This window comes from Galeopterus variegatus, unplaced genomic scaffold (genome assembly GCF_000696425.1).
Source record: "Galeopterus variegatus unplaced genomic scaffold, G_variegatus-3.0.2 Scaffold121, whole genome shotgun sequence".
Classification (NCBI taxonomy): Eukaryota; Metazoa; Chordata; class Mammalia; order Dermoptera; family Cynocephalidae; genus Galeopterus; species Galeopterus variegatus.
In genome coordinates, this window is record NW_007726232.1 from 757,771 (window position 1) to 774,142 (window position 16,372).

The 16,372-nt window shown below is 43.0% G+C and overlaps 1 protein-coding gene across 1 annotated transcript in view; it reads right to left on the reverse strand.

The window, feature by feature from the left end:
• Nucleotides 1–16,372, reverse strand: part of KIAA1549L (KIAA1549-like ortholog) — a 113,799-nt gene that overhangs the window by 42,175 nt on the left and 55,252 nt on the right. The window contains exons 14-15 of the mRNA XM_008588100.1: nt 9,270–9,451; nt 6,059–6,276 (exon numbers count right to left, since the gene is read on the reverse strand). Coding sequence (XP_008586322.1) covers nt 6,059–6,276; nt 9,270–9,451 — 400 coding nt within the window. The remainder of the gene's footprint in view (nt 1–6,058; nt 6,277–9,269; nt 9,452–16,372) is intronic.

Below are 16,372 nucleotides of genomic sequence, written 5' to 3' on the forward strand. Positions count from 1 at the left end.
CCATCCATCCATCCATCCATCCATCCATCCATCCTTCTTTCCTTCCTTTCCTGAGTGCCAACTATGTACTAGGCACTGTGGAAGATGATGAACATCCATGATGAACAAGACACACATGGCCCCTGCTCTCTCAGAGCTTACAGCCTCATAAGGGAGACAGACAATTAACAGGATAATTTCAGAGTGATAAGTGCTATCACAAAAACAAGGAGCTGTAACAGAAGGTGACTAGGATGGGGGATGACTTTAGATAGGATGGTCAGGGAAGGCCTCTCTGGGGAGGTGACATTTCAGCTGAGTCCTAAATGAAGCCAATCACATGCTGATCTGGGCACGGAGCATTTCAGGCCCAGAGAGTAGTATGTTCAGAGGCTCCATTCAACTACCTCTCTAAAAAATTCATGTATTTGTCACCACTGTCTTGTTTCCATTTGTCATTAGAGGAATCTTTTTGAGGCATGGGAAAGAGACAGCAATATAGTAAGAATTGTGGCTCTGCTTTTCTTCTGCAAAAGGCAACTTTTACCAGTGGGGAGTGAGGCCCAAAGGAGACAAGTGATTTTCATGTGATCCTGCAAAGTGATGAAGAGATAAAACTTCCCTTTCATCCAACAACAAGTGTCTCTGTAAATAATTTGCCTTTCCACACCACCTATCTTCAGTGAACTCCTCAGACACTACCTATTTTATGTCTGGGTTCTAGGATTCTAGCTATCCACGGGTTGAAGGTGAAGAGGTTGCGTTATTTATTCTCTGTGACCACGTGGGAAGCCAGAAACCAGGCAGGCATATATACTTTTTCATGAACATGCAACAAGTTAGTCAAAACTGTCACACACAGTCTAGAACAGACATTAGAACTCCAAGGCAAAGTATTACCTTTGCATTTAGGCTTAGGAATAAAGCAGACGCTATGAGATCTACTCCTTCACTATGAGGAGCTGATACCTGTTTAGAGAGCATCTGTGGTCTTTGCTTGCCTGGCGATAACCTTCTTTTGGTAAGAGCATCATGACATTCCTTGGGGGCTACTTTTCCTCCAGGGTTAGGCATGTGACTCAGGCTGGACCAATCACAGAGTCACATCCCCATGACCACATCATCTAAGTTGGTCCAATGAGACTGAGTCTCAGGGCTTTTGCTAGGACACTAGGAAAAGGGCATTCACTTGGCATGGAGGTTTCTAAGAGGAGAGAATAGAAGCTTGGAGTTGTGGGCAGCCAGTTTGCCACCATGAGGTAAGAGCCTACCTGAAAATGGGGCCAGCAAAGAGTGAAGAGAGAGCAAGATCAAACATCAGAGACCTTGTATGACCCCCTAGATCCAGTTATGCTGAAGCCTTGGCCTTTCCATAGTGCTCAGTAACACATTCCCCTTTTATTTAACCAGTTAGTGCTGGGTTTCCATCATTTGCAACCAAAAAGATCCCAACTAATACAGCGGCTTACAACCTATTATAACTGTGCCCTATAGTTATCTGCAACTAGAGGAAGGGAGCACAATCTCAGTAAGCATGTAAAATAGCATCTACTCTGAGTGATTCACACTTTAAGGCAGACCCCAAAGAATTCTCATCCTTGACCTAATTACAAATCATTTTTTGAAAAAGCAGACTGCACAACTGTTTTGAGATTGCCAATTAGCCCATTTAGAAAAGATTTACTAATAAGGGTGGTGGCAGAGTAAATACTAGGATTAGCAATTGACATTTAAGTAGGTTATTTTGTAAGTATCAGAAATACAATAGTGAGATTGTGTAAGCCCTTTCAGGAACGATGAATGTGGGTAAAAGCTTAGACACTAGAGTGTACGCCAGTCTGCCTCTCCCTCAGAGACAACATTCTATTACCATACACAGCTCAAAGGCTGCTGTTTAACATGGATCTCAATTGACCAGACCACCAATGTACGCCTGATGTGTGAGCATCTACTCAGAAAGAAATCAGGCCCTCAGGTAGAGAAAGTACTTTTTTTAATCAAATGGAGTTCCACTTGGTGCATTCATCTGTTGTTGGTATTTTGGTATATTTTTTAAAAGTTAATAAAATTTTAAACATGCAAACTTGAGAAGTAAGTTGTTTTACCTCTAAAAATCTTGCTGGGTGGATAATAATAAGTTTTACTTGGATTTTTAGGGCCTTTTAAATCCCAGTACGGTTTAAGAAAGTAATTTTCAAATTGTGTTCTATGGAACCCTGGGGTTCTGCACAGATGGCCTGGAACCACTGAAAAGGAGGAAGAGGCCCAGCTTTCACCACAGCAACTTTGTTTTTATATGTTATTGCTTTAGGCTGGGTTCCCCAGCAGCAGGCTCTACAGTGATTTGAGTGCAAGTGGTTTATTTGAGAAGTGGTTCCAGAAAGCACCAGCTGGGGAGTGGGGAAATGAAACAGAGGAGGGAAGGAATCCAGTAAAGAGTATGATAAGGAGAAGATTAGAGTTTTGGGCAATAGGGGCTCAAACTCACTGGAGAAGTGTGGGAGACAGTTATTTTTAAATGTAGGTTTTAATATTACTTGGGTATGGCAAGGCCAACAAATCAGGAGATGACTGCCATTGAAAAGACAGCTTGTTCTACTCACAGATCCCAAGAGGAGGGGACAGGCCATGCCACAGGGAGCTTGCACGAGGAAACACCAGGGTCAGTAAGGAGGCAGAGGGAATGAGGAGAAACAGTGGACAAAGGCTTGATTGTATGTAGTTTCTGTGGGAAGGAATGGGCAAGGCATGGTGAGCAGGCTTAGCATTGGACAGTTTGAATATTTTGGCAGGCTCTGGGGCATAAAGGATGTCTCTAGTTACCTGGTACCTGCCCTGGGGTGATTAGGGCAGGTGGACAGTGTCCCAGCATGTGAGAGCTCTATAAAGGAGGCAGATGGGGTATGGGCTCTGGATTGGTTGGTTTGCATATGAAAGGTGTGTCTGCAGTGAGTCCTTTACTATAACTAGGAATTGGGTAGCTCTGGGAGTGGCAGTTTCTCTGGCGTCAGCAAGGCCCCAGATGTCAAATCATCAAATACAGAAACTAGAAAACACGGTTATTACAACAGTGTAGCTTACACCTCGGAGTTCCCTTGCCGGAGGTATTTATCCACCAATTCCCATCTGTCATCAACGGAGGATGCTCCATGATGCATTAACTACCTGACACTTCTGGTTGGTGGCTGCTGAGAAAAGGCAGAGTCATAGATGCCTGTGGTAAGTAGAATGCTTCTGCCTGTGCAGAGAGAGCTGAGGGGCTAGCCAGGGTCTGCTGACAGCGTCTGCCTCAGTTCTAGTACACACTTTGTCTCTCTGGATAGGAATTTATAACATAAAAATGGGGTGTCCTAATTTAAAAAAAAGAGCTGTGAAAACTGTTTTAAAAGATTTAGTGATGAATCAACATTTGGAATCCACACTTTTTAAAATTGGATTTAATTTAGGTCTTAGAGTAAAATTCTGATTACTGATGCTACCTCTGGACTACAAAATAACTCCCTCTCTTGTGGCCTGCTGTGGTTAGGCCACCAGAAGCTCTAGAGAGGGGTACTGTGAATAGCAATTAACAGATAACCCCAACCTGTGATGACAGGTAAACAGCAGGCAGCCTCTGGAGTCAACAGCAGAGTGTGTCAAGAATAACACCTCTGAGCTTACCGAGATTCTGTCCCTCTTATTTTTCTGTTAGTCTTTCTCTCCCATCCCATCTCTTGCTGATCCTATCTCCACTCCTATTCCCAGATCACCCAGTTTGTGGCTATCCATCTTTTCCCCTTAAGTAATCAAAAACAAATTTTTAATTTTTTGCTTTAGAATCATGAAATCATTTCTTCAGCAGACGTTTACTGAGAATTAACTACATATGCACAGCACCAGCAGGCCATCAAAGGGCCTTAAGAATCTGACCTGAACCTATGCCAGGCAATAGAGATGCATCTCTCCAGAAACAAGTTTTGCTCATTCTTTGTTCATTCTCTTTCATAAAAAAAAAAAGCCTTAACTGAAAATTTTATTTCTTAAATAACTTCCAAGCTAAGTTCCTTGTATTTGTACATGATCTTAGACTCGTTTTCCCTGAGTGTCAGCAGGAAACTGCAAAAAAACTGCTCTCACCCCAGTCTATAAAAGCCCACTGAAGTAAAAAGTCTCAAAGTGCAAAATAGAAGCTAAAAAAGCCATTGGTCTCCCTATAAAATCCATATATTTTCTTCTTTTTTTTTTTTTAACAGTTATTAACATGGTGATACATGCATTGTGAATTCTGTCACAGTGTGATTTTATATCAATAGCTGGTCATACCAACCAAGCCTAATCAGAAACATGGCAAATTAAACACTGGTTTAGAATTCTCTCTTTTCTTTATCAAAAATAAAGTATGCTGGTTCAATTCGTGAGATTTAGCCCCACCTCCTAGTGTGATTTTGTGGCTTCGATCCAAGCCTGTCACATAGTCATTTTTGCTTTTAATAAATACCCTCTAAGGCCAGGAACTGCCCTACTGCTCCCAGTCTGTGGAGAATGCATCTGCCATGGCTCTGTGGCAGGCTGGAGTAGCAGCATGCTCAAAGCCAGGGGCAGTCACTAAGGAGAATGTGTATTGAAAGAAGGTGGTCTCAAATCACCAAAACGCTGGGTAGGTAGGAAAGGAAGAAGGGTGGACATGCTTGGCTCTGCTAACTTCCACCTCTTCTAGTATGTGAGGTCACTCTGCTCATTTAGCAACAAAGCTCAGAAGGATGCTGCTATGGTTTGAATGCTTCCCTCCAAAACTCATGTTGAAATTTGGTTGCCATTGTGATGGTGTTAGGAGGTGAGACCCTTGGGAGGTGATAGGGCCATGAGGCCTCCAACCTCATAGGTGGGATTAACACCATTATAAAAAGGTGAATTTGGCCCCCACTTGCCCTCTTTGCCCTTCCACCTTCCACCATGTGGTGATGCAGCAAGAAGACCCATGCAAGATGCCAGTGCCTTGATCTTGGACTTCCCAACATCCAGGACTGTGAGAAAATATATTTCTGTCCTTATAAATTACCCAGTCTCGGGTATTCTGTTACAGCAGCACAAAACAGACTGTGACAGATGCCAATTCAAATCACCTGGCCTAGCCCTTCCTCACTAGGCCAGGCTCCACTTTCAGACTGTTATAGCACCTCCACTCAAACACCCATCACATTTGTGATTAGCAAACTTTTAGGGTGATCATCTTTCTCTCCCATCAGACCTTAAGTTCAAGAGCAGCAATCGGGGGCCGGCCCCGTGGCGCACTCGGGAGAGTGCGGTGATTGGGTGCGCAGCAGCGCTCCCGCCGCGGGTTCGGATCCTATATAGAGATGGCCGGTGGGTTGCGATCCCCTTACCAGTCACAAAAAAAAAGACAAAAAAAAAAAAAAAAAAAGAGCAGCAATCGGGCTATCTTGTTCACCATAAAATGTTGAAGGAATTGAATGAATGAATGAATGAATGAGAAAAAGCACACATGACAGGTGACCATGACAACATTCAGCATCTTGAATGGCGCCTACTACATAGCAGGTGACAATAAATGTTGAAAAAGTTGAGCAAATCTGTGAATGAATAGATGAACCAGCATGGAGTTCTGAGTAGCTGTGCAGTAAGTACTGAGGCTGAATGCAAAGGTGAGGCATAAAATTTGCTTCTCTTATGTAAGAAACACTAAAATAATTGAAAAATACAATGTCCCTTGGTCTGGAAGTTGCATAACTAGGAAGATGATAATTATATCTTCACCCAGCTCTGAAACAACTACTGGGTTGAAAATATCATTAAGCTAAAGGACAATTATGGTTGTTTGCCTAAGTATTTTTTTTTTTTTAAAGATGACCGGTAAGGGGATCTTAACTAAGTATTTTTTTAAATGGCTTTAATTTTATTCTCTTCCAGACTCATTATGGAGCACCTGCTTGCACGGACCAGCATGATCAGATCAGTGGCCTGCAAAGATCACAGTCCTAAGGAACCAGATCAAGGGCCCAGCACTATATTGCCAAGGCCTCCTCTGCCCTCATCCCACCAATGAGACAGCCACATTTAGAGAATCCCTCAGAGACTGCACCTGTTTTTAGACTCGGCGAATGGAGCACACAGTTCTGGGTCTGGATCCAAAACATGCTCTATTTCCTTTTGGGATTTCTCATACATCTTTTTTCTTTCGGTCAGACCCTTGTTCACCTCCACTGGGGGGAAGTCGTAATATCCCTTCCTCTTGGCCTTGAGGCGCAGCTTGTTCCGATAGTGCTCGATGTCTGACTTCTGCTTCAGGGCTTTATTCACCTGAGGGGAGAGAGGGTCTTAGGCCCACACCTGGCCTAGCACGGCTGACAGGTGAGAGACTTTCACTAGGTCATAACTCCTAGAAAAGCCATCCTAGGCTTAACCTCTGGCCCTTTGAGCCAGCTGGACCCACCTGTGTCCTTCCAAGCCCAGCCTACAACAGTGGGCCACACACGTAGTGTGGAGAGTTTCCAGCAGGGCCTCCTTCCCCCTAGTCTGCCCCAACTCTGCTCAGGCCTAGGCCTGACTCTATGCTCTTAGTTTTGTGGCATTGGCCTTAGTTCTGCCTACAGTCTTTTGGTTCCTCTGTGTGGGAGCCTCTGACTTGGCAGCCCAGCTAGTTCTCGGTGCCCTGACTCCAGCTCCAGCCCTGAGGAACCCAATGGCCTCTCCTGGCCATTTAGCTGGTGCCCAGCTGGATAAGATAACCAGCTCCTGAAGAGGTTGAGTTGGGATGAATGGAGTAGGAAGGGGGAGCAGACACCCTGCTTCCAAGGCCTCTCCACACTATCAACCTGCATATGAGACCATATTTTTATAAATCTGTGTCTTTCTTGAGAGATAGGTAATTTTGAAGCCTTCTACAGCTACTAATGCCAACCAGGTCCTGCTCTATAGGGCAGAGTCAGTCTGATCTTTCAGACAGGAGCAGGGCTAACGTAATTTCTGACCTGTTAAAGATACAAGTACACGACTATGCTAAATAAATAACAAATGATGAGTATGTTACACCCACATTTCCAAACTTTCTATGTTGCTATTGTTTTTTTTTAAATAACTTTTAAAAGAATTTCCTGTATATCATAACAGGAAAATTTAAACTTAAACCAGTCACCCATAAGAAAAGAAAATTGTAAACAATCTGCATCAAGCTCCACAAAGCAGCAAATTAGAGAGAACAGTTCAGGGGCTCTCTCCCAACCCAAATGCCAGCAAGGTCCATTCCTTTAACTATGAAAATGTAGCAAGGATCCATTTTTGGACGAAGAAAATGCTCATCCGTTCTCCTTCTGTGACAGGGCGATAGGCCTGGGAGGAAAAGGGAGTGGTAAGTTTAATCTATCCCAGATTTGGAATCTGTCTCTATGACATTCATATCATTAAGCTGGGATGAAAAGATCCAGGCATGACAGCATTATGTGGGTCCATACTGGGCAGAGGGCCCTAATCAGGAGCAGTTATCAGTGCATTAGTGTCAACCCCAGAGGCTTCTCATCGCTGGGCTTGCTTGTCTGGTGACAGAATTGAGCCCAAGGAAAGATTCAGTGGCTGTGATTGGTTTTGAGAAGACATCAGGTTTTCAAATTACAGAGCCAAAGGGTGTAAAGTACATGATCGATGATTCCCTTCTCACTGGTTGTCTAATTCATGATAATAATAAAGTGCTTACTGTGTGCTAGGCATTGTTCTAAGTGCTTTGCATGTATTAACCAAGTTGAGCCTCATAGCAGCCCTATATTATGAATGGAGATGCTGAGGCATGGAGAAATTAACTAACCTCTCTAAGGCCACCCAGATAGTAAGTAGAAGAGCTGGCATTCAAACCCTTACAACATGGCTTGAGAGTCCATACTCTCTTCAGCACAATGCTGTTTTTCACTGAGGAGCTGTAGTTAAAGAGAGGGAAGGAGCACTGGACAGGGAGTCCAGGGATCTGAGCATCATGGCTGTCACCATAACCTGCAGCGTGACTTTGAGCAAGCCACTTGACCCCTCCGGCTTCAGTTTTTTTGTCTAAAAAAATGAGGAGGTTGGAACAGAAGTGCTAAGTCTACAACCAGTCATTTAAAAAAAACTAATAGATCTCAACCCATCACATCTTCAGGTCAGCTCGGTCTTCCTGCCCAGAAAACAAGAAGAGCTTCCTGAATCAGGTCTGTAAAATGCTTTTAAAAGTGGCCTGGATGGTGGATAAGGATAAGCCCTTGATGCACATTTATGACACCCAGTTGCACAGGGCTGAGACATGTTCCTTGAGGTGTGGTGGGAAAAAGACTTGAAAACTTTAAAAATCTCCCACCTGTTGCAGTAACAATAGCAGGGTATAAACAGATGAAATGAACAACCAACCTGACAGACAGGTGTTGAAAGACAGTAGAAAACATAAGAGTGTATGTGTGTGTGCATGTGCTTGTGCACATGTGTAATTCACAAGCGGGTTCCATATGCATGTTCCTAAAGGTTCATAAACATCTTCAGCCCACTGACCATTCTGCTGCAGAAGATGGAGGGATGGCAGATCATTTTTACCTGACTTCTTGCTCTCCCTCTAAACTTCCCCTATCTATCTATCTATCTATCTATCTATCTATCTATCTAATTTTCTTTGATGAAATCATCACAAAACATCTTCAGCCCACTGACCATTCTGCTGCAGAAGATGGAGGGATGGCAGATCATTTTTACCTGACTTCTTACTCTCCCTCTAAACTTCCCCTATCTATCTATCTATCTATCTATCTATCTATCTATCTATCTATCTATCTAATTTTCTTTGATGAAATCATCACTCTCCGGCACAGGTTATGTATTTTTTTTCAGACTCTCACAAAAGTTGACTAACATCATTATGTCCATTGATATCCTCCTGGAAACAGCCAATGGCATGTTTCAAGCTTGCCCAAAGGACAATTCAAATAAATGCCATTTCAGAGCTTATATAGAGGGCCACATCCCTGTCCATATGACAATATCTTCACCAGTTCCCTCTCAATTCAAGCCCTTCCCATCCCCACTACAAACGACACCCCATAATGGACAGTGTAGGAGAGTTATCAAGAAAGGCAGAGTCTGTGTGTGTGAGGGGAGTAGAACTTCTGATGATTCTCTTCATAACCACAGTTTTTAAAAAGTTTCCTTTGGGCTTTCTAATGACAGTAGAAAATGCTCTGAAAAAAGTACCCCACAAACTCGTGGTGGGTGACCTGCATCCTGATTCATTCTGCTGCAGCCTGGCTGGACTCCCTCCCCGCCCTGGGTCCTTGGGTGCTCACCTCACCGTTGAGGACTGCCGATGACTCCTGACTCCTGTCCGCGGTGGGGTGCGCCACAGGGAGGGCTGTGGGTTTTATTGCGATGAGCTGCACGGACCCAGAAGACGTGTCAAAGGGGTCTGCAGCCGCCTTGCCAGAGCTGTCAAAAAGAACAGCTCCCTCCTCTTCATCACTCACGGGCACTAAATACAACATAAACACGTTGACTTGATGATGAAGGGGAGAGCTGCGTGATCAGGGGAGGATTTATGTAAGGCTCACAGCTGAAGGACATTACTCTATTCAAAACGACCTCAGAAACAACAGTGTCTGGTTCTGCGCCAAGTGCTGTGACCCAGGATTTTCTTTTAAATTTAAGATCTATGCTATTTATTCCTTCACTGTGTTATCAATGGATAGAAAAGAGGTCTGAATTTAAACAATAAAAACCATTCTTTCAAAACAGTGATACATTTGAGAAAAAAAGAAGGAATATTTTTGCTCTGAGTCAGAAATGGAAAAAGTAAATTCATCCAAATCTTGCAACTATTCTTAAAATCTGACAATCAACAGCATAACAGCATTCAGTTTAGTCTTTGCCACCAAAGCCATGAATTTTTGCACAATATTAAGGTAACAAATCCTCCTGGGTCAACTAGCCATGGTCATTGTTGCTGACACTTTTTTTTTTCTTTCTAAAGGCAGCTTCTCCAAGGATTTGGGTTTGGGTTTCTATCATTTGTCTAAAACAAAAGAAAGCTATGAAATAATCACCAGAGAAACTAATTTGGAGCTACAGACAACTCCCCTAATTAAATAGAGTGATTTTCACCTACACTCTGTTAAATTAATTCTCCCCTCTGACAGATCATTCCTCTGTGATTGCTGAAAGACACCAGTCTACCTTGTGTTTCCATAACTACACTGACAAGACAAGTTCCAGGGCCAGTGGCATCTCACTGATTTACTTGCTCTTAAAGCATATTCCCATTAAGTGACTTTAAGAATGACAGCTTATTGAGCATGGCTCAGCAAGAGATAAATTAAACTTATTCAAACAACAAAACCAGTGGACAATTTGGGAGCAATTAGGTGTTATATAAAATACAAATGTAATAGAAGTGTATTCATCTTTCCTCCCACCTGCTCAAGAGACTGGGATATTATTTAAACTATTGAGAAACACACAGTTTGTATCATTTTGTCACTTATCATAATCAGAGATGTGTCAAATGAAGCCAAGTAAACTGTTAATTTACAATGTGGCTAAAACACCTCAAGAGTCTAACAATGGGTTATAATTGGAATTTTTTTAGTTCTGTGGACTGATCTCCAAATAACAGGCTACCAAGTAGCCCATGACAGGAAAATCTCTACTCAGATGTGTTGCCAGATGCATATATATTTTAGGAGTATAATTTTGCTGGGCAACTCTTGCCTGGCCACCATGATCTCCCATTGGACAACTGCTATAAAAGCCATCCATGGTATCCAGCCTCCAATATGGCTACCAATAATTCTCACCTCCTAATATTCATACCCACAATGAATAGGACTGGCCTGCAATAGGAAATTGCAGAAATGATAATGTGTTACTTCCCAGGCTTGGTCATAAAAAAGCATTGTGGCTTCTACCTTGCTTTCTCTTGGATCACTTACTCTGGGGGAAAGCCAGCTGCCATGTTATGACATTCAAGTGATCCTATGGAAAGATCCAGGTAGCAAGGAATGGAGGCCTTCTGCTAGCAGCCACCTGAGCAAGCCATCTTGTAAGGACCAGTCAAGACTTTCGATCACTCTATCTCAAGCCAACATCTTGACTGCAACCTCATGAGAGACTGAGCCAGAATCACACAGCTAAGTTGCTCCTAAATTCCTGACATTAAGTGAGATAATAAATGTATATTGTCATTTTAGGTTGCTAGGTGTTGGGGTAATTTGTTACACAGCAATAAATAACTTCTACACCTCCTCTATTAGTCAGTTTCTGTTGCTTATAACATAAATACCTGAAACTGGGTTATTTATAAAGAAAACAATATTTATTGCTTATAGTTGCTGAGGCTGGGAAGTCCAAAGTCCAGGGAACACAGCTGGTGAAGGCCTTGGTGGTGGCAACAGTGATGGCTGGGGTCTCAATGGCAGTAGATAGCAGAGCAGAGAGAGAGAGAGATCTCTTCATGCACTCTCCTTTTTAAACCTTCAGAACCACGCCCCTGACCACCATTTGTAATCCATTCACTACTGCAGGGTCCTACAGTCCAATCAACTCTTCAAGGCTCCACCTTTCAATTACCATAATAGGATTTCCCACCCTCTTAATAGTCACAGTGGGGGCTAAGTTTTGGGGGGACATTCAACCCAAGGCACCTCCTAAACAACCTCTTAACCATGAGCTTCCACTCTTGTCCTCCCTACCCCTAAAATACATGCCAGGAATGGACTATCTTTTCAGAAGGTACCCAGATCACATTCCTCCTCTGATCAGAATTTTCTGAAGTCTTCATCTCTCTCAGAATAAAACGAGAACCTTCTCTACAAGGTCCTGTCAGATCCAGCGCTGGCCACCTTGCTGACTGCACCCCTTCCTCTCTCCTTATCCGCTCTGCCCCAGCCACAGTGGCTTTCTCAAACACATCAGGCTTGTTTCCACATCAGGAATTTTGCACTCATTGTTCCATTTGTTTAGAATGCTCCTCCCCTTGATCTTCATGTGCCCAGTTCCTTCCTACTTTTCAAGTTGCCACATGCAAACTACTTTCTCTAAGCACCCATCCAAAATAACCCCCTCACCACCCTGCTATATTTTCTTCATGGCTCTCATCACTACTGATTTGTTGTACTGCTTTAAAGTCTGCCCTTGCCCCTGCCTCTAGAATATAAGCTCCACCTTCTTATAAGCTGATGTCTGTTGCCTTTAACAGTGTCTCACATATAGTTGGCCTTTGCTGTGGGTTACATGTATCCCCCCCAAATTCATGTATTGGAAACTTGACCCTCATTTGTAACAGTGTTAAGAGGGTGAGAAATCCAATTACAGTATTTGAAAGGTGAGGCTTTCAACAGGTGATTAGATTGTGAGGACTGTGCCCTTGCAAATGGATTGATCCATTCATGGAGTAATGGGTGTGGTTCTGATGGCTTTACAAGGAGAGTGAGTGAGCAGCTTAGCTCTCTCTTGTTTAGCCTGCTCTTGCCATGTGATAACCTGGTCGCCAAGAGACTCTGCAGAGTTCCCATCAAGAAGAAGACCTTTCATTCTCACTTTCAAAAAAGTCATATTCAGATTTGCACAACAATTCCTCTAGGTTTTTTAAGAAAATAGTAACTAGTTATCCTCCTCCTCCAAAAGACTTTATGGAAAAAACACTAAAAGGTATTATATTAAATATTAATACATTAAAATGTTGTGTGACAACAGCAGGTTCATGGAGGTTTTTAATGCATATTTAGTCCCTAAAGAAGAACAGGAGAATGACAAACAGAAGGGCCACAGTTAAACTGAGAAAGTGCCCTAGAATCCCATCATAACAGTGAGTGCCACTAACCAACTGTCTTGTATCCAGCTGTGCCTTATCTGCATTGTTGGTTTTAATTCCAGTAAGTCAGGCTGGATAGAGAAATTTCATTTCTTCCTATTTGAATTGGCATTCAAGAGCCCTCCCATTTGAGGAAGAATATGCTCTTTCTTTCTGAAATTTTCACAAAAGTTCGAAGAAATAATCTACAACTAGCACCACTGCCCTCTGGTGTTATTTATTAGATCAAAAACAAGTCTTCACTTCCTAGGGAAGGCAAAGGAGGAATAAAAACTGAAACTAGTGTCTTCGAACTAGTGTCTCTGACAAATCTTCCCTTATATCTTAATCCCAGCTGCCCCGCAAGAGCACCTGCTAAGAAAGTAGTAATTCATCCTCTACACTCCTTAATCCTTGTCCTCCTCCTGCCCCACCTACCCCATAACTCTTAGCAGGCAAGCTCTGATTAGATTCTGAGCCCTGACAGCAAAGTGTCTTAGTGACACGAAGATGCACTCTTACAGGACTTAGGGAGATTGTCTGCTCCCAAATTCCTGAAGATGCAAACACACATACTGTGTTTTAATCTTGAACTTTTACTCTTTCCTGGAAAACACCTCTTCTAAGGTGACATTGGGTTTGGCTCAGAAATTAAAATATCTGTACTTGGTTGAGAAAATGCCAAAGTCCTAGCTCTCACATCTAACTTTCCCACATCTAGCTTTCCCACAGACTCTGAACTGCCTTGCAGCTATGGTAGTTAATGAGGCCACTGAGCTACAAGGACCCAAGCCAGCCCTGTTGCTAGCAGAACAGGGTCTTTTCCTCTTAAAGTTCTTATTTTCACAAAACACAAATATTAGAAGCTACAGATGTAACAAACCTGGTGGAAAACAATGGTTTTAGAATGACAGACTAGTACATTAACGTTTATTAATTAATCTTAGTATCTATTCTAGAGGCTAGGGTTACTAAGTCATGAGACAACAGTGTTTAATTATTCCATACTAACAGAATAATCTATTCTCACAGGCCATATTCACACAAAAAGTCCTCAATACCTTTTACAAGCTAGCAAGGTGGTGAAAATACACCTTTCTGTTTTCTCCACAATTCCACTCAATGTTATTTTCTTCCTTCCTTCCTCCCTTCCTTTCTTCGTTTCATTCATTTTCCAATCCGATAAAATACACTACTGATTTTATTGGCTAACTCCAACCTAGTAATATGATCAAATAGAGCCCTTTGATAAAAAAAAAAAAAAAAAAAAAAAAAATGACCAGCCAGGGTGGGGAGGGTGGGGTCAGGAACCAGCCTTCTCTTCTTCTATGGGTTAAACACAGGGGAGGGGGATAGGCATCATGTTGTAAATGGGTATTGACTGACAGAAGAGTCTGTATATTGCACATTTTTAAGCAAGAAAAAGGGCATAGAACAATGCACACATTGATTCCACTTTATAGAACAAAACAAAGCAGTATAACAAAAAACAAAGATACGTGTGTTGTCATATGCATTGCAAAAAGGTCAGAGAAAGACACACATTGAGTTTTTCAGGGTGATTTGAGAACTGGGGTGGGTGAGTTGGGGCATCTGGGGGAGTTAGTGGTTTGACTTAACTTTATAAAGGCTCAGGAAGAATGGAAGGGAAGGAAGGACAGCAGGGGGGAGGGGGAGGAGTAGGCAGAGCTGGGAGGGCATCATCTCGGTGAGGTGGTGATGGCTGTCACAGTCCTCAGGTTAGAACAACTTTCCCTGTGACCTCACTGTGCATGGTCTCTGCTGTCACCCTCTCTCTCTACCCACCTCTCTTAGCACCTTGCCCTGGGAAGAAGGAGACGAAAGTTGCTGAATTCAAATCCCCCTTGACAAGTTCTAGAGCTCCTCTGATTCTTTATGTGCTAGCTTGGCAGAGAGCTGAAGGCAGGATTTCTGGTGGCCCCAGGTAGGGCAGATATTCCAGGAAAATCCCACAGGTCACACCCTAATTCTGATGTAGAAAGCAGTCTCTCTGTTACAGCATGCAGAACTCAGGAGAAGAAAAAATGCCAAGAACCAAATAGGTAAGAAAATTCAAACAAGTGCTTTATATAAGGGCTGGAAATGGGAACTGGAACCATATTTTCCCTGCAGAATACAAATCCATCGTGTTATTGTTTCTTTTCTTTTTTTTTTTTTCGGTCAGAAAAAAAGAAATGAGTAAGTGACATTTGAAAACAAAAGAATATTCTGGCACTAGCTTCAAGAGAGAGTCCCTGGCCGGCCCGGTGGCGCACTGGAAAGTGCGCCGTCTGGGAGCACGGTGGCGCTCCCGCCGAGGGTTCGGATCCCATGTGGAGACCGGTTCCCGCTNAAAAAAAAAAAAAAAAAAAAAAAAGACAAGTGTGGGATTCACTGAAGGGCCACCCTAGAATTCTGATGTGCTTCTGCATCTGTTGAGTTTTACAGATTTGGCCCTATCATTTCCATTTGAATATTTCGAAACTAAACCTCACTGAATAGAAACCTGTGGTGAAACAGAAGCGACCAATCCTGAAAATTCACTGGGTTTACTTTTGCCAAAAATAAAATGCAACCTAGCAAGCACTCTAAACCTGGGAAGGATGGCTTTTCAATAAAACAAACAAATAAAAACCTCAGCCTCATACAGTAATTGCATTTTATCCATGCACCTGTCTGTCATTATTTCTGAACCTGATATTAAAATAATCAGAGCGACCTAAACAGAATAAGGAGCAGGCAGAGAGGGCAGACAAAGGTCAGTCAGCAGCGACATCAAGAGCAGGGCAGAGTTTCACCAGCCAGGGTGGGGAGGGTGGGGTCAGGAACCAGCCTTCTCTTCTTCTATGGGTTAAACACAGGGGAGGGGGATAGGCATCATGTTGTAAATGGGTATTGACTGACAGAAGAGTCTGTATATTGCACATTTTTAAGCAAGAAAAAGGGCATAGAACAATGCACACATTGATTCCACTTTATAGAACAAAACAAAGCAGTATAACAAAAAACAAAGATACGTGTGTTGTCATATGCATTGCAAAAAGGTCAGAGAAAGACACACATTGAGTTTTTCAGGGTGATTTGAGAACTGGGGTGGGTGAGTTGGGGCATCTGGGGGAGTTAGTGGTTTGACTTAACTTTATAAAGGCTCAGGAAGAATGGAAGGGAAGGAAGGACAGCAGGGGGGAGGGGGAGGAGTAGGCAGAGCTGGGAGGGCATCATCTCGGTGAGGTGGTGATGGCTGTCACAGTCCTCAGGTTAGAACAACTTTCCCTGTGACCTCACTGTGCATGGTCTCTGCTGTCACCCTCTCTCTCTACCCACCTCTCTTAGCACCTTGCCCTGGGAAGAAGGAGACGAAAGTTGCTGAATTCAAATCCCCCTTGACAAGTTCTAGAGCTCCTCTGATTCTTTATGTGCTAGCTTGGCAGAGAGCTGAAGGCAGGATTTCTGGTGGCCCCAGGCAGGGCAGATATTCCAGGAAAATCCCACAGGTCACACCCTAATTCTGATGTAGAAAGCAGTCTCTCTGTTACAGCATGCAAAACTCAGGAGAAGAAAAAATGCCAAGAACCAAATAGGTAAGAAAATTCAAACAAGTGCTTT